The sequence below is a fragment of the Choristoneura fumiferana genome, chromosome 26 (genome assembly GCF_025370935.1).
Source record: "Choristoneura fumiferana chromosome 26, NRCan_CFum_1, whole genome shotgun sequence".
Lineage (NCBI taxonomy): Eukaryota > Metazoa > Arthropoda > Insecta > Lepidoptera > Tortricidae > Choristoneura > Choristoneura fumiferana.
The window spans coordinates 6025561-6053228 of NC_133497.1; the positions used below are offsets into that span (position 1 = coordinate 6025561).

The 27668-nt window shown below is 39.1% G+C and overlaps 2 protein-coding genes across 4 annotated transcripts in view; one reads left to right on the forward strand and one right to left on the reverse strand.

Moving 5' to 3' along the window:
• LOC141442832 (transmembrane protease serine 12-like) overlaps window positions 1–24836 on the reverse strand; it is a 49797-nt gene extending 24961 nt beyond the window's left edge. The window contains exons 1-8 of one of the 3 annotated variants that reach the window (XM_074107959.1): window positions 24741–24836; window positions 23140–23176; window positions 20009–20205; window positions 12633–12848; window positions 9895–10056; window positions 7670–7791; window positions 4775–4951; window positions 172–331 (exon numbers count right to left, since the gene is read on the reverse strand). In XM_074107959.1, coding sequence (XP_073964060.1) covers window positions 172–331; window positions 4775–4951; window positions 7670–7791; window positions 9895–10056; window positions 12633–12848; window positions 20009–20205; window positions 23140–23176; window positions 24741–24822 — 1153 coding nt within the window. In that variant the 5' untranslated portion in view covers window positions 24823–24836. The remainder of the gene's footprint in view (window positions 1–171; window positions 332–4774; window positions 4952–7669; window positions 7792–9894; window positions 10057–12632; window positions 12849–20008; window positions 20206–23139; window positions 23177–24740) is intronic. The other 2 variants (XM_074107958.1, XM_074107960.1) reach the window with 2 other exon arrangements.
• Window positions 24837–26520: 1684 nt separating this feature from the next.
• The window catches only part of LOC141442835 (serine protease 27-like), an 87212-nt gene continuing 86064 nt past the window's right edge, over window positions 26521–27668 (forward strand). Inside the window, exon 1 of the mRNA XM_074107963.1 lies at window positions 26521–26569. Coding sequence (XP_073964064.1) covers window positions 26536–26569 — 34 coding nt within the window. The 5' untranslated portion in view covers window positions 26521–26535. The remainder of the gene's footprint in view (window positions 26570–27668) is intronic.

A 27668-nucleotide genomic window follows, 5' to 3' on the forward strand; every position in this document is an offset into this window, starting at 1 on the left:
TCATGACAAGCCACATTACGGTCGAGGGTTTTATTTGGGGGGTTGCAACCAAGGTAGCCAGCATGTTACGACACGAGCAAGTGTAATGAAAAATTATTTGCTCGTATTACAGGGCACACCGGTATTTAGGACACTTGTGGTAATAAATAAGAAGACAAGGAGAGTACTTGCCGTTCATGTTGCCAGCGCAGAATTTGTCAACAGTGATGAACAGTTTGAAGTCAGCAGCCACATCAGCGATGCACTTTTCCTTATCCACGTACGGCATTTCCGCCGTCTGCAGCACCTGGGATGCAACACCGTCCTCCGATGTCCGGCCCCAACCTGTAATCTGTTCTTTAAGTTTTATAATTGGCACAGAGGACCCCTTATATTGGTCATCAAAAACGCAGGGGTGTACAAAATTAAATGTTATATTGGAAACTATATTTTCTGTCACTTAAATTTAGATTTGTCACTAAACTGCGATACCCTTATTCAAAGTCAAAGTCAAAGTCAAAGTCAAAGTCAAAATATCTTTATTCAATTTAGGCTATAACAAGCACTTATGAATGTCAAAAAAAAATCTACCACCGGTTCGGAAAAACCTCTGCTGAGAAGAATCCGGCAAGAAACTCAACGAGGTATATATATATATATTTTTTAAACAGATTTACAATATTATTAAATGATATTTAAACATCACAAGTATTTAACACAACTTTATTTTTAACACAGTAGGTTCGCTATTTGAAGGGATCGCTAATGCGGATCGGAATTATTTCCAAATATCCCTGTCCATGATATTATAATCATTAACTTTATAATACGCCTTTGATATTAATGTCTTCTTGATTATTATAATATCGTCGCTTCGGAGGTAAAGATACTAAAGCGACACTTTGGGCCAAATTGAGTTATATATACCACCGGAATCAGCGAATTTTTCTGCATCGATCTATCTGGGTTTCAGGACGATCAGAGGACTTTTTTGGCGCTTTAGTCCCTGAAAAATCAGTTAAATTTGGGACACTTATTACTAATCCGACGCTAAAATTGAGTATTTTTCTTTAGTGCTTTTACCTGTTTTAGTTTCTACACGTTTATATTGTTAAGTCATTTGTAATTCTTCACCTTTAAATACATTTGGCGTTTTAGTACTCTGTGCATATCAAGAAATATGATTCTTCGTCGCTTTAGTAAATTGTTCCAGTCTATTCTGAAGTTTTTGGATGCGTTTAGTATTTTGGTTAAACTGATAAGAATATATTTAAGTCGTTTGAGTATTTAGTACAAAACAGTTAACAGAATCTGTGGTGTATTAGCGTCATTACAACATAGCAAAAGAAAGAAAATATTTAAATTAGTATAAAAACATAATATTAAAGGATTATGTTTGGTCCAATAAGTCAATAATCTGTGATTTTATTGTCAAAAAAGAAGTGTTTAGGTATTTTTCTTTTACGGAAAATCAATTATATTGGCCAGTTAGTAAAAGTAGCCACGATATTTTCATATGAATTGTAGATATCATGCCAAAGTAATCTGGACTTTAATCTTAGGAATTTAAGTTACAATCACTTTACCAAGGATAGGTAAGATACTATGCGCGTCTTTTATATCAACGCAATAATAGAGCGTGTTGGCAACAAAACCTGTAATGATTGATTGTGATTACGAAAGGTTAGTTTGTAAACGAATAATTATTATGATTATGTGCACTAACTCTATTGACTGTTTTAGAGTTAGGTACGAAGGAACATGATAAAAGGTAACCTTATTGTGAGACTTCTATGTATCGGAAATAGGGTATGATTATAGAGATATGATGAATTGACATCTAGCTATTCTAAACGTCCAGGCTTTACTATATAAAAACAAATCTGCTGTGATCTCATTTGAAATAAAACATGAGATAACATGCAACTTAAGTACTATATTTAAAAAAACAGACAGACAAGCAACTGTACGATGGTTCTTGAGGCTACGTAACCTGTTTCTGATCAGCGGACTGTCACCGAAGAGTCTTCGGGCCCGGCGCTCCACCGAATCCAATGCGGCTAACTGATACTTGGCGGAACCGTCCCAAAGGCGACAGAAGTATTCCATACAGGACCTTAGAGCAATCGGTAAGAGAGTACTGCGACACAAATTTCCGGTATGAGAGTCGGCTGCTTAACCAGCTGGGTGAGATCTAGCGAAAGCGCAAACTTGCGCGCTTCTCTTCCTGCATGGTACGTGACTCTGACTTGATACGGAACAACCAGTCCTCGCGGTGAGCATTAAAGTCCCCCAAGAAAACCAACTACGCACGCGGATACCGTTGCTGAACCACACGCCGTGCTGTAACACTGAGGTGATCAAAGACCCTGGTCGTTTCCAAGTCACCGCTGTGCGACCGATAGATTAGAGCGTAAACCGTTTGTTCAACACCAGTGTCCATCAGTAGCCAAAGAATGGAAAAGCTAGGATCCTCAAGGTTGTGGAGACGCTGAGTTCAGATGTCATCACGAACGTACAAGCAGACCCCAGCACGTGGCTTAAAAGTATGCTCCAGGCTGTACCCTGGGTAGTGCGAGTACGCCGTGTCTAAGGCACATTTTATCTGCGTCTGGGTATCCTGGTCTCCTGATGGCAAGAGATCACCACCGCCCATAAACATCTGCAAACCAGGGGTATTGCAGACGCGTTGCCAACCTAGAGGCCTAAGATGGGATACCTCACGTGCCATTGCAGTAATTTCACCGGAAGAAAAGAAGAAGGAGATGAGAAAGACAAAAGTGAATAGGTTAGAAAAGACGAAAGTGAGCCACAACACAAGGAGCCTGGTCTGGTGATTGCGGGGATGCCTGACCCCCCCAAAGATGACTTTCGGGTCCTCTCTCCGGTCGCCAACCGGCACTGCAGCACATCTTCGGATTTTTCGCAAGTTAGCGGGGCAGCCTTTCAAAGTTGGCGAAACCTCTGCTTGGGCCCCTACTAATTGCGGTCGGCCAGCGGAGCACCGTGCTTCGGATTCCGCTACTCTCCACGAACAGGCACCCGGTGCAGCAAACTGACGGACGGTACCGAAACCGGTGTGCACGCAAGTCCCTGCCCAGACCCGTCCCTCCACATGGCTACTCCTAACTTTATGCTGGAACACGGCCCAGACCGTTTTGCAGCATAACTTAGTTAGGTGCGTGGTGACAAACCGCTGCCGAAGCCTACCACCAGGAATGAGGTTGTTCATTTGGCGCTACCTAGGGGACACATGTGGGTAACTAGAGCTAAAGCCCACGGACGCGAACAACTCTATCCCCCAATAGTTGACGATAGGCAGATAACACGATAACAAGAACCAATGTCAAATAAAACTTAAAAGTTTCTACGATTTCCTGTGTTCCTTTGAATTTAGTAATATTGATTAAAGTCGAAGTTCGTGTCGTGCGGTCATTATACTATTTAATACGAGAGTGAGAGGGACGGTACGATACGAACTTCGAGTTTCGAGTTTCGTATTAGCCCTGCATTAGTGATCATTCGTTAAAGCAATCTGAAAATTAGTATTTTGTATTTCAAATCATTTAACTTGCAAGTCTATTAAGTATTTGTAATGTTTTATGATTATCATTTAAGGGTACTTAAGCATTATGCAGTTGTAAAATAGCTTGATTATTGGTGAATAAGCATTAAACACAGTTTGATAAGAAATTGATCAACGCCATTAAGTAAATTGAAGATAAATAAACTAGAATAAATATCCCGTTAGTCATCTGAAATTATGATATATTAAACCAATTCTTACGTTTAGTCCTTTTACCTTATTGCGTTGTCTCAAAAAGTTGAAGACGAATGACTAAAGCGCCACCTATCTCCTGAACTATTGTACTTAGGTCAAAATTATACATTTCAGTTCGTAGTATGCTGAATTGACTTTCATACAGTCTTAGAAATTCTAGAATGTGTTCACAAAGAAACGAGTTATGAATTTTTTTCGTCAAAAAAAACTTTAAATCGCTCTCCTGTAAAGTTGGCCAAATGTCGCTTTAGTATCTTTACCTCCGAAGCGACGAAATATCTATCCCTAAAAATATATATTAGTCATAGTCATTAAACAAAACTGTCTCTAAGTATGAATCATCAGATTAATGTAAATATGTAAATAGTTATTTATTAGGTAAAATACCATTTATTATTAGTTTAAAAACATAACCCTCCTTTGGGCAGCCGGATACAAAAAGTTGGTTATTTTTCTTCAAATCCATAAATGGTTCTTGTTCATGACTGGTGCCAACACACATTTTCAGGTACCACTGTCGAGTGGTATTTTTTAACGCCCGACGCAAAAAGAGGGGTGTTTATAAGTTTGACCGCTATGTGTGTCTGTCTGTGGCATCGTAGCTCTTAAACGTATCAACGTAGCATCGTAACTCGCATTTGAATGCGGTTTTTTTTTATTTGAAAGCAGGTTTTCTAGCGATGGTTCATTGACATGTTTTATCAAAATCGGTTCAGCCGTTTTTGAGATATTGAACTTTGAAGTTTTTCTTGGTTAGGTTATAGGAGTGTGATTTCAAAATAGCCACAATGAACGCCAACTCGACACTCGCATCCACCGGTTGCCCGCAACTCTCACGGTGTCATCAGTCCACCTAGTAGGAGGCCGGCCAGCGCTTCGTCTTCTGGTTCGTGATCGCCACTCGAGGATTGTTCTCCTCCATCAGTTTACGTCCTTCGAGCGATGTGGCCCGTCCATTGCCACTTGCATAATTATTTTTACAGCTACCTACGTATAAGACTCAGACAATCTTACCGTCCCCTTATTAGTACTTCGCAGCTGTTCTTTGTCAAACTCGGCGCCGAAGTCGACGCAGACGGGCCGGACGTAGGTGGTGTACACCACCGGCGTTGACATGAAGACCAGGGCGATGTCAGCTTGGAAGTAGCGTTCTTCACCCGAAAATGTATCTGGAATCTTAATTTCTTCGACCTGGAATACAATTTATTGAGATATTACTGAAACCAGACGTTGCATATAGGCACCACGACACTCAATCGCGATGTCTAAAGCGCTAGAATTATTTATACCCAACGGCTGCCGTATGAGCTCAGAATACTTGTCACATTAAAACCGGTGTTTTTATGATTTTATCTACATCCATGTCATAACTTCCCTGCAATGTTCAGAGACGATAAGCAAATGACCTATGGACCTAATATAAAGATACTTCTACTCGTATCTTATTTTGAGTGACCACTAACGGCCCATACTTTGAAAGTACTAAAAGAAAATGATAAAAAAACTGGCCAAGAGTGTGTTGGACACGCCCACGATAGGTTTCCGTAGCCATTACGAAAAAAACTATCTTCTATAGGTATAATACATCTGTATAAACTCGGTGTCTGTACATTAGAAATATTTGAGAAAAACTGTTGCTAGTGGCCTTTATTAGCGTAATAGAACCCACAACGATTTTTAGAATTAGAGGTATTGTCTGTTTGTCAGTTTGTCTATGCATTCGTTCACGCTAATCTCAGAAAAAGCTTAACGTAGAAGGATGTGGTTCACTGATGTGCTATCTTTGCCTTGGATTAACATTTAGTGTTTATTTTTTTCGGTTCACAATTAAAAACCGGCCAAGAGCGTGTCGGACACGCCCAAAATAGGGTTACGTAGCCATTACGAAAAAAATAAGTAATATTTTTCTAAGAATTTCGTATTTTATAGTTTTCCTTGTAAGTTTGATATACTTACTACCATGCTGAATTTTTTCAAATTTTTCCGCCCACCGGTTTAGATTTTAGAGAGGGGGGGACGCTCGATTTTAATGAAAATTTGCACTTTAAAGTTGAATATTTCGCAAACAAATCACTGAATCGAAAAATTGACTGAGCAAACCCCTAATGGTTTTAAAAGACCTATTCAACGATACCCCACACTATAGGGTTGGATAAGAAAAAAAACACCCCAACTTTACGTCTATGGGCGGTACCCTAAAAATTTTTTTGTTTAATTTTTAATTGTACCATTTTGTCGGCATAGTTCACTTATATATCCGTGCAAAATTACAGCTTTCTAGCATTGATTATTAGTCCCTGAGCAAAGCCGCGGACGCACAGACAGACAGACAGACAGACATGGCTAAACTATAAGGGTTCCATTTTTTCCATTTTGGTTCCGGAACCCTAAAAAGATACGTAAAGATTATTATCGAACAGTTTTAGAATAATCGTGGTTGATTTTGCGAAAACTTCGGTTGAGTATTCATTACATTTTTGATCAATTATCTTCTATCTTCTATCTTCTTCTATATTAATAATTTCGTACCGGTCTACGGTAGACTCGAACGAAATGCACATCAAATTGAAGAGCGTAAAAAATTTGTCAATCCGAGTCGAAAACTTGTAGGCGGAAAATTTGGATTATCGAGTATTTTCAATATAAACTTGAATAAATTACTAAGTATATAATGGCGTTGCGAATTAGACATGTCAATGTCATCACATCAAAGTGGCTTTAGTGTCACGTCATCACGTGTCACAGGTTTGCATTTCGTTCTCCATTGTGACCTCTTAAGGGGGCCCCACACACGGTACGATTCGTCGAATTTCATCAGATCGATCGTACAGACGAATCGTACCGTATATGGGGCCCTTTAGGTCTAATTTCTTTGATTATGAGACAGAGACATCATAGTTATTTGGGTAAATAAGATATAGGAGAAATATCTACTTACTAGAGAAATACCGATACATAGGTTAGCTGTGAAAGTACGTTTGTGATTATTATCACAAACGTACTTAAATTTACGATAAGTACGACTCTTTACATAGGCAAAATTTTTTTTTTCAAACATGTTATTATGAGTCTACATTTTACCCGAGCGAAGCCGGGTTTTCATCCAGTAGACTATAAAATGATTTCAGGAATATAACCCATATCCCATGCCTGCTATACTGCCACATCTCAAAATTGTGATTTCTTAGAATTATTGCAGATTCGTATTCAGAATTGTTTAATTTACGACCTTATTTCGAGAGCTATAGCATAAAGTGTCCTTAAGAGCCTTTTATTCACAAGTGGCCGTATGCTTGTCAGATGACTCTCTGCAAGACAGCCACTTGTCAGTCAGTTCGCACTCGAAAGCCGGATTTTTGGAGTTGTGGCTGTATAGCATACATTTATCATCAAGTTTTTGAGTTGCGCCCTGAAGGAATAAAGTTTGTTCGAGTGTTATTACCATGAATGCCTTTAAATATATTCAGTATACAAAACTTGTGCCTTCAATCAATCGAAATATTTTTAGAAGTGGAAAAAGATCGAGGTAGCGGAGGTACTTAGTATTTAAATTTATGTGAACTATCATCCAAACCAATTTTACCCAGAAATCATCATTTCAATTTTAATTCTTGTTTTTTTGTGTTTGCTGGTTATTGTTATTTTTTAATTTTGTTGTATTTGTGTGTCTTTGTGAAGGTGAATAAATGTCTTCTTTCTTTCAAATATTGCAAAGATAGTGAAAAAATGCATCATTACAATCACAAGATGTTAGGTAAAATAACCAGTAACCGATGAAGTTAAGCTAAATATCCAAATATACAATTGCAAATAATCCAGTATCTATTGATCACTATGTAACAATATATACATATATACGCTTAAGTATGCAGTCCTTGAAGTTAGCTATGGCTGAGGAAGACCACTTACATCAGACTTATGCGCCCCACGGACCATGGCGTCGTCCCATAGTCGATAGATCTTCCCGAGGGCTACGGAGTAACTGGCCGGCTCCTGCTGGCCCTGCCCTTCCCTCCAGAAGCAATGTGCCGCTGTGTAGAGAGTGCATGTTCGTACATTAGGAAAAATACAGACTTCAGCGATTAAGGTCAAGAGTGAACGACTAAGAAGAAGGAGATAATAAACTATACGTTTATTGTTCAAACTTTTTAATAACCCAATGTTTTTTGCAGTAGGTATTAAAAATTATGACATATTTTACAAGTTAGTAGTTTAAAATTCAAATTACAATGCATGTTATGAGTATGAGATTTTAGGCAACACGGCGTCTGGTCATCGTCTTTAGTTTTTTACCTATACTGGTATAAGTACTTAGTTATGTACAGAATGGACAAGTATGACCCCAACAGTTGGCTAATTGCGAGTGTCTGTGATCACTTACATTGGAGGTCAAAGATAGGTTTATACTTTTACTACCTTGTCGATGTCACTTTATGTCTTTTGTCAGGAGGCATAATATTGTGACAAGGTGCTTTAGTAAAGAGTAAATATATTTTTGACCTCGACTGACCTACGTACATCCCATGATGACCTAATGTGTCAAATCTTTTCTCACATACGGCCTTTGTCTCATTTTTCACTGTTATTTTTATATATGAAGAAGAGAACAATCAAACTTCTATTATTCTATGTAGATAAGTCAAGGAAATCAAAATGTACAATTATTAAAACCCCATAAAAGTTAAAACGGGAAACTTGTAGGGTATCTAATTCCAGTTGTCCTAGAAACTTGAAATTTGGTATGAAGGTAAGCTTTTGTAACACAACCAACAAAAAAGTGTGTTTTTTTGTCTATCTACGTCAGGAACCATCTAAAATGACCCCACACTGGGTACGTTTTGCTGAGAAAAGGGGCTCGGCTAACACTGAATATTCGTAGATTCCTATAAATTTGTACGAAACTGTGTTAAAAATAAAGTTGTGTTAAATACTTGTGATGTATACATATCGTTTATTAATATTGTAAATCTGTTTAAAAAAATATATACCTCGTTGAGTTTCTTGCCGGATTCTTCTCAGCAGAGGTTCTTCCGAACCGGTGGTAGATTTTTTTTGACATTCATAAGTGCTTGTTATAGCCTAAATTGAATAAAGAAAGATATTTTGACTTTGACTTTGAAACCCTAGGTGCGCGAGCCCGATTCGAATTTGACCGGTTTTTTTGTACTACTGGACACTTTTTCGTTCCTGATTCAAACCCTCTATACTTGCCGGAGACTTGATCATTGTCTGGCATTCTTAACTTTTTGGTGACTTTTTAAAGATGCAATGGCGACAGTACGTATTATTTTTGAGGAAGATTTGAAATGTGATTATTATATTTGTTTCTTAATAGCCGAATTATTTATATATTTTTTATATTGTTTCTTTTGTAAATGGGTAAGTATATGTGATTTTATTCTAACCTATGTTCTCGCTGCTGAGGTGAAAAGTTGTATGTGTCACACGAGACCAAATTTTTTTTGCATCTCGTGTATTTGAATCCCTTACTGCTCTCAGGATTCTAACCTAGAATCACTCGCTAAAGAGGTCGGACTGACAGCTGCCAGTTACACATACGTGTGTAGGTGTGTGTGTACGTATATATCGTTGTACAGCGACATTTGGCAACTGACAGCTGTCAATACGATCTTTTTTTTTAATCAAACAGGCCAAGGCACAAAACCTAACGTGTGGTTTGCCGAAATAAAGTTTCAGTGTATTTTTACAAAAAAAACGGCAATTGAAAAAAAATATCTATCTACAGGAGTGAGCTTCATTGTAAGTCTACTATCGATAAAAAATATAATATGGATACACAATCCCCCCCCCCTGGTGTTGCGGGTGTAGGTATGTGCGGTGGTGATATCTTACCATCGGGAGACCCACTTGCTCGTTTTCTATCCAATCGAATAAAAAAAAAATAGACACACACACACAAACATCACGCCTGTACTGCCAAATGGGGTAGGCAGAGCACACGAAACGTTATCGCTCCGGAGCCACTTTTAGCAATTTTAGGTTTTAATATGGGTATAGGTTAATATGGGGTATAAGTATAATATGCATCATCCCAGAAAACTTAAGGTACCCAATTGTGGAAATTGTGGCTACGGTACAGTTTATGGAATGTAAAAAGACTCAATGATACTTGCCAGATACGAGAACCTTGGTGGAGATCAGAGAACCGCCGCAGAACTGCATGTAGGGACGGTAGGTCTTGTCGTAGATGCCTGCATGCCAGGGCAGCTCGCCGCGCGGGGTTCTCTCCCCGTTGTAGATAAGGGGCTCGCCTCTTGGTGTGGATGTCCCACAATCTAAAGGCATAAGACGAGCATTCTTGAGAGAGAGAGAGAGAGAGAGAGAGAGAGAGAGAAGCATTCATTTACACATAAAATATATAAAACCGTGCTGTTTTCAGGATTTTTTTATATGTCATCATATAGAATGCAGTAGGTTAGGTTAGGTTAGTTTAATATCAACTCTGAAGAAATTACTATTTCAGAAATAAATTACTTTATGGCAAATGAAAATTCTAGAAAACGATACATTCGGGCATATGAAATTCGGGCAAACGATAGAGAACCCTTCCAGACAACCTTACAACCTTGAAATCGGATGACTATTTTGCAGTATAGTTGACTTTTTTTAACCCCCGATGCAAAAAGAGGGGTGTTATAAGTCTGACCGCTATGTGTGTCTGTCTGTGGCACCGTAGCTCTTAAACGGGTAGACCGATTTGAATGCGGTTTTTTTTATTTGAAACCTGGTTTTCTAGCGATGGTTCTTAGACATGTTTTATCGAAATCGGTTTAGCCGTGTCAAGATCATCAGCTCTTGTTCACTGCAGTAGGAATCTCAGACGCATAACGGGTATTTACTTTACTCCCAAACATATTTGGGACCTAAAATTTGAAACACCCATATACGCTATATAACTATGCAAGATTATGTAATTCTCGGCCTGATGCTGCAGCCAGGATATCCAGAACACTAGTAGTTAAGCTCTTGTTAAAACCATAGCAGATATATCGTGTTTGGATTCGTTTCGATCAGTATATCCTCTTTATAGATAACTAGCTTTTGCCCGCGGCTTTGTCCGCGTGGAATTCGGTTATCGCGCTCTGTTCCCTCGGGAATTGTGCATTTTTCCGGGATAAATAGTAGCCTGTCACTCTCTGGCTAATGAACGATCTCTATGCCAAAAATCACGGCGATCCGTCGCTCCGGGTCAACGTGAAAGACGGACAAACATACACACAAACACACACACTTTCGCATTTATAATATTAGTATGGATGGATGGATACTAGATGTTTCGTTGTCAGTACACTTGTCTGGTATTATTTTATGCAAGACAAGTGTAATGAAAGCGAAACATCCGGCAAAAATATGTTATCTGTATTTCCCGCTGTGAGCGCGCTATACATTTAATCTATAGGCAAAGTAATATACTCGAAATAAATAGTTAGAGCTATACCCGCTTGATGCCGCCGTGATCGGTTTCCTTGACTGACAACTCTCTATTTCTATAAATACAATGTACTTTATGAGGTTTACTAATGTTATGGCAAAAAAATATTTAGCAAATTATTAACTCCCAAACAATTTAGGTATCCCATATTTTTATTTAGGCGAAATTTCATTCCCAACTCAACATTTCGCACTGATATCATTTCCCAACTAATGATTTGATAAATGATTATTATGCAAATTATTACCTGGGATTTTTTAAGATGTCATTTGTGTTTTCGTCAAATGCGTTGATTGGCATTCCTTAATGTAGCAAGCAAGCAAGCCAATGATTTTTCCGTTCTGTTACAAAAAAAATACCTAACTAGCCTAGCCTAGTCTCGTCTTGCTCGCTCGCTTCGCTCGCTAACCGCCACATAATTTAACATTTATTCATTTTATTATATATTATGACTGATATACCTACCTTACGTAAAAAAATTAGCCAAATGTTATTTGACTATTTGTTATTTGCCTTAGCCAATCATTTGCTACATAATGAGGGCTATCGTTTTTTGTCTCACTAGATGGCGCACTGTTGCGTGAGGTTTTTAAGTATGGCTTTCAAAGTCTGTTATTACGGGCGTGAAAACAAAGTTTAGATTAAAATCATATTTAATACACCTTAAAACCGTACCATAAAAATATCGAGCATGCCACAGTGTTGCATAGTCCCCGTTGTGTTCGGAAAAAAGGGAGGACAAAGGTTTCCGAAAGACAAAACTGTCTCAAAACACAGACATTCATTGCCCCGGAACGCATATTTGCCATAATTAATTTCAGATATTGCAAAATATTCACAAAATTATTCTAATTAAGTATGAATAAATCCGCGTAGCTCAACCACAAACTATGAGATTTGACATTTCGGAGACCTCACGCTGCACTAGCGCTCTATATATATAGCCCTCATTGTTTGCCACATAAAAGTGTGATGAAGTAAAATTTTGCATTGTAAAAATGTTGCGAAATAAGAAAAATGCAAAGCAAAGTTATGCCAAGGATTGGTTTGCCAAATGAAACTTCGGCGAAAGGTTGGTTGCTAAGTGAAATTTGGCGAAACATATTTCGCCGAAAAGGCAGTACACCACTCTATGAGTCGACTGAAGTGTTCGTACGTTTAGGCACGTGAGTTTTTTTGACTAGTACACCTGTACTAAACTTGCAGTCAAGTGCGAGTAGTACGAAAAATATGCGCTATTAAGTCCTGATTAACATTAAATTACCCAAGTACCTAACAAACAGACTACCATAAGTAATAATTATGGTTTTTAATTTTTTTATACCCATTGCCTATAATGTAACTAATTTTAATTTAAAAAGCTGTTAAGTACAACCTATTAAAATTGCTGATTGATGATGATGATTTACGACAAAATACCTGTCTGACAGACTGCGATGTAGTCCCAGGTGCCTTCGACGCAGTGCATGTTAGGAAGGACACCGCTGAAGTAGTAGACGGGGCGGTTGCACTCCGGCACGACGACCGTGCCGTGGGGCTCTAGCTCCCGGCATTCCCGGATGCCGCTTACTACGCCTTCTCCGGTTATTTTGCAATAGTATTTGACGCTTGGGTGCGGTGTAAGTCTGCAAAAACCTAAAAAGAAGATTAAATAGAAAGATCTACTTCGAGCGGAAACACAGATGTAATAGATTTGTTAATGTAAAAATTTCAACTGTATGACCCAATCAATATACAACCGCTTAGAGTTGTCGAAGTATTGTCCAGTCTAGTCGTTGGCAGTGTTCCTGGAGACGACAGTCAGTCTTTTTAAAATGAAGATCAGAAAAAAAAAATTAGAGAGGGGATCCTGGCTTTTCGCAGAAAATATTTTTCGCATATGATTTATTTCCCAATTCTTTCATAAATGGACAAACGATTTTTTTTCTGAAACTGTAACTAATAAGAATAAGTAAGATATACTTCAGCACTTTTCTGTAGAACCCTAGAGGTTAGGTTTGTTATATTAATCCTGAAACTACAGACTCAGGCTTATCTACCTATGTAGGTACTGTTAGGAACTAGGCTGTATACCGCTGGCAGGTGGTAAAACTGACCACTGGCAGGTTAGATTGACAGCGGGTATACATACCGGAGCGCAGATTGCTCCCGATAGCCTAAGCGGCTGGTGCTATGCTATGTAAATGTATTTTTAAGTTCTGAAATAAATCCAAATGATTGAAGAAGTTGTTTATTTTGAACTAAGTTTAAAGTCACGCGCGTTGATCCCCAGTACCTAAGCTCTTACCTAGTTACAGTCCCCACAAGTGGTGGAGTTAGGCGCGGTCGGTGTACTTTTTATGTTTTAGCTATCGCTTCAGAGGACGACGGAGTACCGCAGCGATTCCAGCGGTCTATGGACAATTGTTAAGAAAAGACGAGCTTTGATGACAAAAAAGCGCATGAAAAGTGAAGCAATTTGGTAAATGTATCGATTTTTGAGGAAGCAACTGTGAGTTATTTTATTTTTTCCTCTATCCCAGTGTTTAATAGAATTTGCGGGCAGATAAATTTTATTACGGAGAAGAAAGAAGATGGCGGAAAAATTCGCAGGATATTCGGATGTGGACGATTTTATCCACCAATTTGAAACTATTGCGATCATAAAGAATTGGTCCGCAGATCAGAAGCGAGTAGCGATCGCACTCTACTTAGAAGGGCCTGCGTTGTCCTGGTACAAGGCCAATTTCACGACGTTGGAGTCGTATGATTTAATAAAGAAGGGATTAATAGAACAATTCCCATCGCAAGAAGACTATGCCCAGTCTTTTTATTATAGAAAGCAGGAGCCGAAAGAACCGCTACTATCATTTTATTATGACCTAGAGAAATTAGCGTTGAAAGCAGGGATCACGGAAGATGGCAGATTTATCAAGCATTTTATTAAGTCTATCAATTCGCAATGGCAAGCACATTTAGCGTCTAGATTATTCGCGTCAAAGGATGAGCTAAGGAAAACGATTCTTCAATTGTGTGATGTATTTAATACAGAGTTGAGCATGAAAACACAGAAAGTGGAGCTGCCGATCAATGTTTCAAAAGATCATCAACTTTCGTGGGAGCGAGGAGACGCTCCACCTCTCGGACTCACGCCGCGTTCTGAATATAACACGCCGCAAACGCCGCCAGCAACGGTAGTCCCACAAGAACCACAGCAGGGAACATCTCGCACGCCATACGGAAGGTATAATTTGAGGCCGCGCCAGCTACAGCCAATGCCGCAGCAGCGTCAATGGTATCAAGGCCACACGGCGGGTGCGAGTCCATCGCCAGCGGCATATCAGCAGCGTCAGGGATACCAAAGCAATGCAGCAGCCCCGTCGACTTCGTATCAGCAGCGGCGCCCGTATTACGGCAACTCAACTTATAGGGGGAACCCAAATGCGAATCCACGTCGGTAGAACGCCGGGGGAATCAGGCGTGGACATCATCATCTCCGGTGTCGGAAACTTATAATGTATATAGTAATGCTAGTAATAAAGAACGTAGAGCCCCATTTATTAATGTAGTTGTAAATAATGTAGTATGTGATGCGTTGGTGGATTCCGGGGCTTCTCTTTCAGTTATTTCAGATTTTTTAGCAGAAAAATTACAATTGAAAGTCGATGAGACTCCAAATTTCCCGCTTCGAGCAGTCGGAGGTACCCGTATCGGTATCCAGGCATCAGCCAATGTGTCATTGGAAATCAGGAATAATTGTTTTCAAACAAGGCTGCTTGTCGTGCATGACGATTCAGAATTATTAATTTTAGGCCAAGATTTCTTAGCGGAGCATGCCGCGATAATTGATTTTTCCGTAGCGAATTTAATTTTAAATAATTCATTGACAATCCCATTCAATTCAATGTCTGATGTCACACAAAGAAAAATAAATTTTTCTATTCAGCCAGTATCGGAAACTTCAAATAAAACAACACTAAAAGGTTCCGAATACTTGTATTTTGTGGATTTAGTGAAAAACAATGAAAAGCATTTATTTTCAGCAATTGAAGAGAAAAAGGTAGAATTTAATGTTAATAAGGCATTACCAGATCAATTTAAACAAGAATTGAATGAGATGTTGATAAGTTTTAGGGACACTTTTTCTTTTGCAGCAGGAGAATTAGGTTGTTATAAAGATTCATTGATTGAATTGAAGACAACTGATGAAGAAGCGGTACACAAAGTTCCTTATCGAGTTTCGCCGAAACAACGAGAAATCATAGAGGAGCAAGTGGAAGAAATGTTGAAGTATGGGATTATTCAGGAGTCGAACAGCCCTTATGCTTCACCAGTTGTGTTGGTGGATAAACCAGAAGGACCCCCAAGGTTCTGTATTGATTATAGAGCACTGAATAAGAAAATAAAGAGTGATTCGTATCCCATCCCAAGGGTGGATGATTTATTGAGCTGCCTACAAGGGGCACAATATTTTGCAGATCTGGATATGAATTCCGGATATTGGCAATTAGCCATAGGCGAAGGCAAGGAGAAAACGGCCTTCGTGACGCATTCCGGGTTGTATGAATTCAATGTACTGCCGTTTGGATTGAAAATCAGCCAAGCAGTATTTCAAAGAGTAATGGATAAGGTGCTCGCAGGAATGAAGTACCGTAATGTCATTGTATATGTGGATAATATTCTAGTATATGGAAATACATTTCAGGAATTTGTGGGAGCGTTACGAGAAGTCTTGTTGCGGTTTAGAAAAGCAAATTTAACCCTTAAGCCGTCCAAGTGTAAATTTGGGTATCAAAAAGTGACAGTTTTGGGACATGAAGTCTCAGCTGAAGGAATTGGGCCCGATACCAAGAAGGTGGAAGCAATTAAAAATATGAATCCACCGAGTAACCTAAAAGAAGTTCGTGCGGTAGTAGGGTTATTTTCCTATTATAGAAAATTTGTCGAAAACTTTGCAAAAGTGGCACTTCCATTAACCCGTTTATTAAAGAAGGAGAAGAAATTTATTTGGTCAATTGAGGCGCAAAAGGCGTTCGAAGAATTGAAAAATCAGATTACGACTGCACCGATTTTGGGTTATTATTCCGCAGATGAAGGGTTAACAACTCGATTATTCGTGGATAGCAGTGGATATGCTATTGGAGCTTGTCTGATGCAAGGAAAGGAAGAATTGAAACCAATTGCCTACGCTTCAAGGAAATTAAGTGAAGCAGAACAAAAATACTCTGTAACCGAAAAGGAATGTTTGGCGCTCATATGGGCCTTATCTTATTTTAAAAGTTACTTATGGGGACTTAAATTTCAAGTAATTACGGATCATCGAGCATTGGTATGGTTAAAAAGTAAGCGTGATATGAATGGACGCTTAGCAAGGTGGGCCTTGTCGGTACAAGGTTGGAATTTCGATATCGTATATTGTCAAGGAAAAGATAATGTAATTGCAGATTTTTTGAGCAGGAATCCACTACTTGAGGAGCCAGAAGGAAAGATAGAACGCGTTCCAGAACAAGAAGACGGATTAAAATTATACGCGATTAGTTTGATAGATTTTCAAACAAAGCAAGAAGCAGATGCATTTTGCAGCCCCATAATTAATCGATTACGAAATGAACAGATTATTAATTATCGTGGTTTTTTTTTACAGAGAGGATTATTGTATAAGCAAACCCGGGTCGAACAATCTATGGTAAATTTGTTGGTTATACCTAACGCTTTGTTCACAGTTTGTATGGAGGAATTACATGACGATCCATGGACCGGTGGACATTTGGGTCTATATAAAACCTATGCAAAGTTCAAGCTCAGATACTTTATGGTCGGAGCGGAAAAAAAAGTAGAAGCATACGTCAAGTCATGTCAGAAGTGTCAAGAGAGGAATTTGCACAAGACTATCGCACCGCTAATGCCAATTCCAGTTTCCGAAATATTTGAAAGAGTGGGTGTGGATGTTCTTGGCCCGTTTCGCAGATCCGACCGAGGAAATAGATACATAATCGTATCGGTAGAGTATCTTTCGAAATACCTCGTGTGCAAGCCAGTTCCCAGAGTCACGGCAGAAGTGATACAAGAGTTCCTCGTGACGGAAATACTGTGCAGATATGGAGGCGTAAAAGAAATATTGGCAGACCGTGGAACAGTGTTTACGGCACGTTTGGTACACGACACGGTGCAACAGTTCGGCGCTAGGATGGTGCATACTACAGCTTTCAATCCAAAGTGCAACGGATTAGTCGAAAAAGCGAATAACACATTATTGGCCATGATGGCTAAATATATCGAAGACCGGCAGTCAGTGTGGTGTTCTGTGTTACCGTTGGTGACCTTTGCATATAATTCGAGTAAGCACAGAACGACAGGAGTGTCGCCTTACAGAGTTTTGTTTGGTAGGGAACCTTTGTGTGCCACGGATATTGCATTGAGTATTAATTGTGTAAATGTTTCAGAATCAGTTCGCGTCAAATGCGACAGGCAGGCAGCCTTGGTTGAGACAATAAGGCAGCGTATAGGACGAATCCAGGCAAAACAGAAGGCAGTGTATGACAGGAAGGCTAAGGCAGTTTCATTCGAGCCAGGAGATCTGGTAATGTTATTTTGCCCCAAAAGGGTCACTGATAAGTCTATTAAATTATCGAGATTGTTTAAGGGGCCTTATAGGGTGATAAGGCGAGTCAGTAGGGTTAATTATGTTATTCGTAGATTGGGGCTTCGTCGATCAGGAAAGCAGGACTTAGTGAATGTGAATAGACTGAAGAAGTTTTTTAGTAGGGAAAGTTTATAGATAGTAGTGTGAAGTTTAGGTTAGTTTAGTTAGTTAGGTTATTTTGATTTAATAATATTTAATTTAATTTACTTTCCTTTTATGCTATTAATGATATAATGAATTTATATGACTAATGTGTGTTGTAATATTACTATGTGACTAATATATGTTTTTTTTGTGTGTTTTCATATTGGGAGATCAATTAATTAAATACAGAAATGAGATGGCAATCTGCAGCAGCCATGCAGTGGCTGATGAAAACTGATGGCAGCTCCCAGCTGCTCTTGTCAAAACTGATGTCTGACGACATCGCTGGAAAACCAAACAGATAACTTTTATTTACATTTTGAAATTAATTTAATTGTTTACATATTCAACTTCACGAATATGAGATTGCCTGTTCATACATCTCCCAATGTGAACTGTAATCATATATGATGTGAATTTCTATATATAAAGAATGAGTAGTTTTAGTTTATCTCAGCATGTGGGAGTACTTCATACCTTCATGTGTTCAATATGCCCAGAAATATGTGGTGTTAATTGATGGTGTATTTAATGATTGATTTTCTGTGCCTTTCAATAGTTTTCAAGCAACAGAAGTTCACACAGCCAACTGGGATCGCTGATGGAGCTTGCCCAGGGGTCCACACTTGGATCCATGGCTGTGAAATAAGAAAAAGATGGAAAACTTGGAGCTATGGCTGAGAAATAAGAATAAGATGGAACACTGAGGCCATGGCTGTGAAATAAGAATAAGATGGAAACCCAGCGGCTATTGCTGTCGTTGTTGAACGGCAACTCTGCTCGGGGTGCTGAGAAACAAGAACTTGAACACCAGGGCCAAGCCATGAAGCATGAAGCCCCCCACTGCTGAAGAAATATATGAAATAAATTAATTGGAATTTACTTGATCCTGTGGATTTACAATAAATGAATTGAATTTTTGGTCTTTGGAAACAAAAAAAAGTAGATAGTGGTACAGGTAAATCGATGTGTTCAGCTCGGTATTTTAGGTGAGCACATTGATCTTGGTAACCATGAGCTGGATGAAAGCTCAGGTGCACCTCATGGAGGGGCCTGGGTTTGCATGCATCTCATCTATTCCGGTAATAGATGGAATGTTATGGCAGTTACCGCTGTCCTAATGCTCTGTCTAGGAATAGATACAAGTGGGTCTTGTTGGCAGCAACTGCTGTTAAAGCGGATGCTGACAGCATAGACGTTATGCTAGCAACATTTGCTAGTAGAGCGGATGTTGGCAGCATGCACAGATTATGCTAGCAACATATGCGAGTGTGCAGATGTTGGCAGTATGATATTCTTGCCATGAGGCACCGTTGTCTAGTGGCATTATGGCCAAAGAGTAAATGTGACACGGGTGTTTCAGAAGCAAGAATGACGTGTCGGGTTGCACAGGCAATGTCACGCGTCTTTAGTAGCTAGGCTTTTTACTGAAAAGGCGCCGTACCTTTTTTGTTACGGGGTTTTTTTGGACGGCGAAGTCCCATCCTTGATTTGAAAATTTTGAAATATATAAACCTATTTATGATTGTAGTAACATAGACTAGAATTTCATGAAAAGGATGTGACTAGTCTTTAGCAAAGACCCTTTTCTGTCTGTAATGTCCCCGTTAGGTAGGGCCGTAGAGTAGGTCCCCACCTCTGTGAGGAAGGAGGGATATGTAGGAACTAGGCTGTATACCGCTGGCAGGTGGTAAAACTGACCACTTGGCAGGTTAGATTGACAGCGGGTATTACATGCCGGAGCGCAGATTGCTCCCGATAGCCTAAGCGGCTGGTGCTATGCTATGTAAATGTATTTTTAAGTTCTGAAATAAATCCAAATGATTGAAGAAGTTGTTTATTTTGAACTGAGTTTAAAGTCACGCGCGTTGATCCCCAGTACCTAAGCTCTTACCTAGTTACAGTCCCCACAGTACCTACAGTTTAAAAAAATCGTTCGTCCATATTAAACTGTTGGGAAATTAATCATTTTGAAAACATACTTTCGTCGAAAAATTAGAGAACCCTCAAGAATTACTTATTAACTTACGGATGCACTGTGGCATAGGTTGCCAAACATTTCTGGAGTAGCAGTACGTGGAGTTGCTGCCAACCACTCCATACCCGGGGTCGCAGGTCACTGTCAAACTAACGAAGTCGTAGGTTTGCCCCGGCACGGCTTCTGGCCTGCCGTCGACGGTGTAGTTGCCATGCGGCGGATACGCGGGCAGCACGCAGCCATTTTCACTTATGGATAACAGAAATAACTACAATTGTATCGCCAACAATGTCTGAAAGGTATTTAAAGACGTAATATGGCCTAAATCCTTGCCTCAAGCGCAAGACCACGGTTTTAGTTGGTACTCGTAGATGAGAATGTAGCTTTGTAGCCACCGACGCCTGATATATAATTTTCTCACCTCTCCTTCAGAAAAGTAACTTTTCCTCCCTGACGAAAGGGAGCAAAGTGCAACTTTTCTGTTCAAGGCTTTTCTAAGTGTTTTATTGCAAATGCCATTTTTTGAAGTTGATAATTGTAAAGCCACGCCATTTTCTATGCTGGTTGTTTTTTAGGGTTCCGTAGCCAAATGGCAAAAAACGAAACTCTTATGGATTCGTCATGTCTGTCTGTCTGTCTGTCGTCCGTATTTCACAGCCACTTTTTTTCCGAAACTATAAGAACTGTACTGTTGAAACTTGGTAAGTAGTTGTATTTTGTGTTGCGGGTATTCTGTGTTGCGGTTGCATTAAGATTTTCACACAAAAATAGAAAAAAACAATAAATTTTGGGGGTTCCCCATACTTAGAACTGAAACTCAAATTTTTTTTTTCCTTAATCCCATACGTGTTCCCGTATGTGGATAGGTCTTCAAAAATGATAGTGAGGATTCTAATATCATTTTTTCTAAACTGAATAGTTTGCGCAAGAGACTCTTCCAAAGTGGTAAAATGTGTGTGTCCCCCCCCCTGTAACTTCTAAAATAAGATAATGATAAAAATAAAAAAAATAAATGATGTACATTACCATACAAACTTCCACCGAAAATTGGTTTGAACGAGATCTAGTAAGTAGTTTTTTTTTAATACGTCATAAGTCTTAAAGTAAAGGAAACTTATATATTATGTTACTTGCTGCTACGGAACCCTTCATGGGCGAGTCCGACTCGCACTTAGCAGCTTTTTAATTATATTTTGAATTAATATTTTTTTTCAAGTTTCTTAATGCTCGGTGTGAAGTTGTATGAGCCATTCAGGAGCAAAATTATTTTCATCTTGGGCGTTAACACTTGAATCCCTCATTACGCTCAGGATTTCACTTTAGAATCCTTCGCTACATTCTGGATTCAATGTACGCCCTCGCCGTAAATACACCATTTTGCTCCCTTGTGACACAAATAACTATTATTAAATCAGGCGTTACTTTGCGGAGGTTCATTATCAATGAACTAAAAATAATTACTTTGCTCACCCGCGACCTTACGATAGCTGAAATAATCGAAAAAAAAACTAACAAAAATGCAATGTTGCCAGCTCAGCGGGTATAAACGCTCGTAACAATAAACCGAACGAGATAAATATAATCAAGGGTCATGATCATTCGTTATCGCGGGAGAACGGAGAGAAAAAACAATTTAACAGTAGGTAGGTACTGAACGATTATGACAAATAGCTAAGCAATAACAGAAGTGACACTTATATCGAACAACATTAGAGGGTCGTGGGTTCGAACCCGGTTCGCACCTCTGAGTTTTTCGAAATTCATGTGCGGAATTACATTTGAAATTTACCACGAGCTTTGCGGTGAAGGAAAACATCGTGAGGAAACCTGCACAAACCTGCGAAGCGATTCAATGGTGCGTGCGAAGTTCCCAATCCGCACTGGGCCCGCGTGGGAACTATAGCCCAAGCCCTCTTGTTCTGAGAGGAGGCCTGTGCCCAGCAGTGGGACGTATATAGGCTGGGATGATGATGATGATTAAAAACTATGCAATTATGATTAACTACGCAATCGCAACGCAAACTGTTCAGTCACATTTCCTATTAATATTAATATATATTTATTATATATTCGGAATAATAACTATGTTCACAAAATAATTACCGAGTGCCTTTAAAAATGCCGCGAAGGAAAAAAACGTGCGATGAATTTGTGAAATTGTGGATAAAAAGATTACCGAATAACAGGCTCGCGAAACAAAATTAGGTATATTGCTCTAAAGTGCAACGTTAGTTTCCGTCAAACAAAATCTTCTGCAAAACGACATTTGCACTCGCAATTTCAACTTCTTAGATGCTTAAAATTTGTAGGCAGAATTTGTATCCGTCTTTAACTAAATAGACATTCTGTTACCTATATCTGTTTTTTAACTGATTTTTGTTTTTGCTCTCGCGATAACGCTGTAGGTACAGATCTAGTCAATCAAATTTTTCCATCGTATTTCGTCTGATCTTGCTGTCTCAATGAGCTGTAGTGAATTTCAGTAAGATAGTTGAGAAAGCAAGATAAATACGAACTTTGCCGACAAAACACGATGGAAAAACATTACTTATTCAATATTATGATTGGTTTTTAATTTCAACTCCAAATTTGTTACTTTTACGGGTATCCCGTGAAACCATATCGAAATTACAAACTGAGACATGGATGCACAGAAAAACCAGAAAAAGAGACCAGCGCTGGGAATCGAACCCAGGTCCTTAGCAATCCGTGCTGCGTGCTATAGCCCCTACACCACCGCTGGACAGGAATCTAGACACGAATTTTTACTCAAATCAAATCAAATAAATTGATTGATTGATTGATTGGTTTAACCAATCATAATTTGATTGCTTAGTAGCGACATCTCTTGTCTGGGTGAGCGGTTGGTTCCGAAAGAGTGTGACGTCTCTCGATGAGAGCGGAACATAGATGTCGCTAGTGCTGCTGCATAAGTAGCGTAGTAGAAATATACCTGAGATATGTATGCATAGGAAAAATTCGTGTCTAGATTCCTGTCCAGCGGTAGTGTAGGGGTTATAGCACGCAGCACGGATTGCTGAGGACCTGGGTTCGATTCCCAGCGCTGGTCTCTTTTTCTGGTTTTTCTGTGCATCCATGTCTCAGTTTGTAATTTCGATTATTCAATATATCTGTATGGTCATGACATGCCATGTTGTGTCTTAGCGAAGTGCCATACTTACCCGTCTTGCGCTGAGACTGCACTTAATCCGTAAGCTACTGAAAATATAAAAAAATTCATTATAATTGATGGCCTAGTGGTTAGAGAATCTGACTACGAAACTTGAGGTACCGGGTTCGATTCCCGTGTCGGGGCAGATTTGTATGAAAAATACGAATGTTTGTTCTCAGGTCTTGGGTGTTTGATATGTATTTAAGTATGTATCTTTTCTATATAATTATATTTATCCGTTGCTTAGTACCCATAACACAAGCTTTGCTAAGCTTACTTTGGAACTAGGTCAATTGGTGTGAGTTGTCCCGTGATATTTATTATTATTTATTTATTTATTATTATTAATTAATAAGTATAATAAGTATCATGGGACACTTGACACCAATGAACTCTGTCCCAAAGTAAGCTTAGCAAAGCTTGTGTTATGAGTACTAGTAAACGGATATACATAATTAAATAGGGAAATACATATTTAAATACATACCTAATATAAACCTCCAAGACTTGAGAACGAACATTCATAAAATATGTTTCATACAAATATCTGCCCCGTCTGGGGATCGAACCCGGGACCTCAAGCTTCGTAGTCAAGTTCTATAACTATCCAGTGGTCTAAAAATTTGGTATTGTGTATTGGATTTTTGGAAGAAAAAAAAACATAATTTTCTCAAACATGCTTGGAAACGAATGCGTTAATGTCACGAAATGGAGACATGAAGTTTCTCGTTTATGGCTCCCTACCACCTCCCTACATAACTTCTTGGCCTAGGCCATGAAGTATGTATGAAAATCCATTATTGTCCGCTGCTCTACTTTTTAAATTTGCTTACTAACATTAAACTGAAAAAGAAAAAATTACGAACAGCCAACCACCACTACTCTGTAAGCATTTGCGATACTGCGATGCGATGTGATGCGATGCGATGCGATGAGATGCGATGAGATGCGATGCGATGGATGGATGGATGGATGGATGAAATATTTCCTCACATTGTTTGAGAAAAGCACTATACAAACCTCGGCCAGAACAGGGATTGCTGGACTCGTTTTATCCGGCCTCGGGGTTCGGGTCTACCCCGAACTCGTCCGTCAATCCCTTACTTCATGGCCTCTGCAGTAATGTACTATTTAGACTAACAAGGAAAGATCCTTCCAACTGTCCGGCTCCGATTTGTTTTATTTTTGTATATGTTAGGCAGCACGACCCAGCAGGAGGGATTGAAACCCATGGTATGTAGGTGAGGTAGACGACTATTGTTCCACTCCTGCTGGCTCGTGCTGAGGCACCGAAATCGAGCTAGTAGGTACCTAGAAAAATATTTTCAAGGGTTTTGTAGTCGGTTCCATTTTTTTTTGTCGGTTTTACATTTTTCATTTGGCGTCAGCTCATAATATTTAGATAGAACTCATACTAAAGATTAACACTAAGTAGGATCACTTGTCTTATAACTTCTACATAATTAGTACTTACTGCAACACCAATTTTACCAGCTTTTGTACCAAATTTCTATGCAAAATAAAGGTTATTTGTATTTGTGCTTAGTAAAACAAAAAGAAAGACTATCCACAACATTATCATTGACTAATCATAAAATTCCAAAAACTTACCAGCGAGGAAAAATAAACGATAAATATTGTTCATTATCACAAGACACGTCCGTGCGGTGCCGGTCGCGTCAGAGTTGTTCATACAACTATCTTAATAATGATCATTCGTTTTATATTAACATCTGGGGGCAAGGCAGTGCCCCCGCCAAGTCGAGCAAAAAAGCGGCACGGCCGTACCATCATTTTCTCGAAGCAGTTAATATGTAAAGCTTTACGTGACCTTATTGTACCTCTGCAGCGATAATAATTATTGTGTATATACTTAGGTATATAAATGATTTCACTAAAAATGTATTTGAATCTTACTCTGCGTCATAGGAAAACCCAACTCGAAGTATAGAGGCCGATTCGTAAAAACTAGTTCATTTTTGAATTTTGGAGGACCATCAAGAGGCCTTATTGTCTAACGTAATCTCAATCGCTTTTCACCACTTCTTTTCTGTCACACGGTATGATGACGGAAAGAGACGGTGCATGCGATTGCAAGCGCCCGCGCAGTAGTTAGTACGCATTAGCGGCGTTATAGGAGAGGGCGCGGTGGGGCGACCGCCCAGGGCGCCTGAAACCTATACCTTCTAGAAAATTCTCAAAAGTTGGGGGCGCCGTAGAAATCTCGCCTAGGGCATTGGAAGAGCTAAAACCGCCACTGTTGGTACGGTATATGCTGTTGTTTTTTAACGTGGTGGAATAAGATTACTTGACGTCACAAAAAAAGCGTTAGGGTGACGGCACCAATCACGGACATGTTTAATGTTTAAGCATAGTATACCTAGTAATGGACCACAAGGATTCAATGCCGTATCGCTCACCATTCATGAACTTTATTTAAATAGTTCATAACTCTATCACGCATCAGATATCTGAATATTATTATTACTGTTATTAGTTTAAAAAAAAGTAAGGTCCGTTTTTAAAATTTGGGTTAACGGAAAAAAACATTATTGGTTCTTGTCCGTGACTGCTACCATTTGTCGATTATTACTAGAGGCGACCCGTGCCCAGCCGTGGGAAGTACCATATTTATGGAGATGACGATGATTGCTATTTTTAATCCAGGACTTATAGAGGGGAGCAGACAGCCGGACAGAACGAAAGCAGTGTCGTACAAGCAAACAACACACTCGACACAGACAATCGCTGACGCTGCGTTACTACCAGAGATGTCTGCATGCGCTGCGAGGAATGTGTTCATTATGAACCAATAGAAACGTTTCATTTACCGTTCAGCTCTGTGGAAACAGCATAGAAGAGCGAGGTTTATGCATACATATACAAAACAAGGGATGGATGTGAGCGAGGAATGTGTTGCCAAGTACTCAGTCCGCCTCGCCGCACCTCGCTCGCTGTTTTGAAAAAGAACCCGCTACACGCCCTCGCTACACATCCTCCCTATGTTCAGCTACCTTGCATATCTCTAATGGAAACAGTCATATCGTTCACATTCTCGCTAACACATCCTAGCACCGATCAGCTAACTCGTAAGTACATCTCTGGTGGTAAACACAGATTATTACTGTTCGCGCTCCGCTCTGTCAAATTTAGTAGGGTATTAAACTGGGTATTAGAGTTAATCGTTCAATGTTCACGTAGGTTATACTCATTCGTTAATTTAGTAATTCATGGAAATCAAATTTAAACATAATGTCAGATAAGCTCTCGCAAGAGAAGCGACTGGCAAAGGCTATCATTTTTTAAAAAAATATTGTAGAGATAGCTTTTTGCCAGTCGCTTCTCTCGTGATAGCTAAAGTTTCTATTGCCTGAAGAAACATAACGACCGGACGTATTTCGTGAAAATGTGCAAAATATACTGCATATATTTGCTCACTGGTAGTGTAGGACTTACAATAGCTTATTGTGCTTGCAGCTTTGCTCTTGTGAATAAAGGGAAAAACTTTTATAGAAAAAATTCAACCGACTACAAAAAACCATGAAAATAATTTTCTACCACTATGAGACGCCGTTTCTTTTTTCACGCGAGCAGCTAAGTGGCTATAGTCGTCTACCTCACCTACATACGTACTATATATTGGGCTTCACTTACTCCTGCTGGCTCGTGCTGAGGCACGGCTTCAGACTGGTAGGAAATTATTTTATTTTCATGGTTTTTGTAGTCGGTTCAACTTATTGATATAATTTTCTCACTTTTTAGCGTAATTAATCTAAGATACGTATGTATTTTTAATTTATGTGCATTTTGTTTGTTTGTAATTATTTATTTAAGTTTATTATTTTTGGTTTTTTTGAAAAAATGATTTAAAAAATGTCCTAATCTTTTCATACAAATGTTATGTCAGTTTTGTCACGTCCATTTGAGTGTATGAAAAAACCGGCCAAAGCGTGTCGGACACGCCGAAATAGGGTTCTCGAGCCATTGCGTCAAATTAGTAAGTATTTTTTAAGGATGTATTGTACGCAAGCTGTTCAGGTTTATATTTTTATACGCAGGCTACTATTTCTCTAAACTACTAATAATTCCACAAAACTTAACTTTATAGTTTCCTTGTAAGTTTGAATATACTTACTACCATCTGATTTTTTTTAAATTTTCCACCCACCGGTTTAGATTTTAGAACCCCACCCGTTCGGGGGACGCTTGATCTTATGAATTTGCACTTCGAATATTTTGCAAATAATAACTGCATCGAAAAATCGTTTCCGCAACCCCTATGGTTTTAAAAAGACCTATCCAACTACAATCCACACTACAGATTGGATGAGAAAAAAAAACACCTACTTTAACGTCTATGGGAGGTATTGAAAAAATTTTTTTCATTTTGTATTTACTATTTTGTCAGCATAGTTTACATATATTATTGTGCAAATTACAGCTTTCTAGCATTGATAGTCCCTGAGCAAAAGCTGCGGACGGACAGACAGACAGGCAGACATGGCGAAACTATAAGGGTTCCGTTTGCAATCTTGGCTA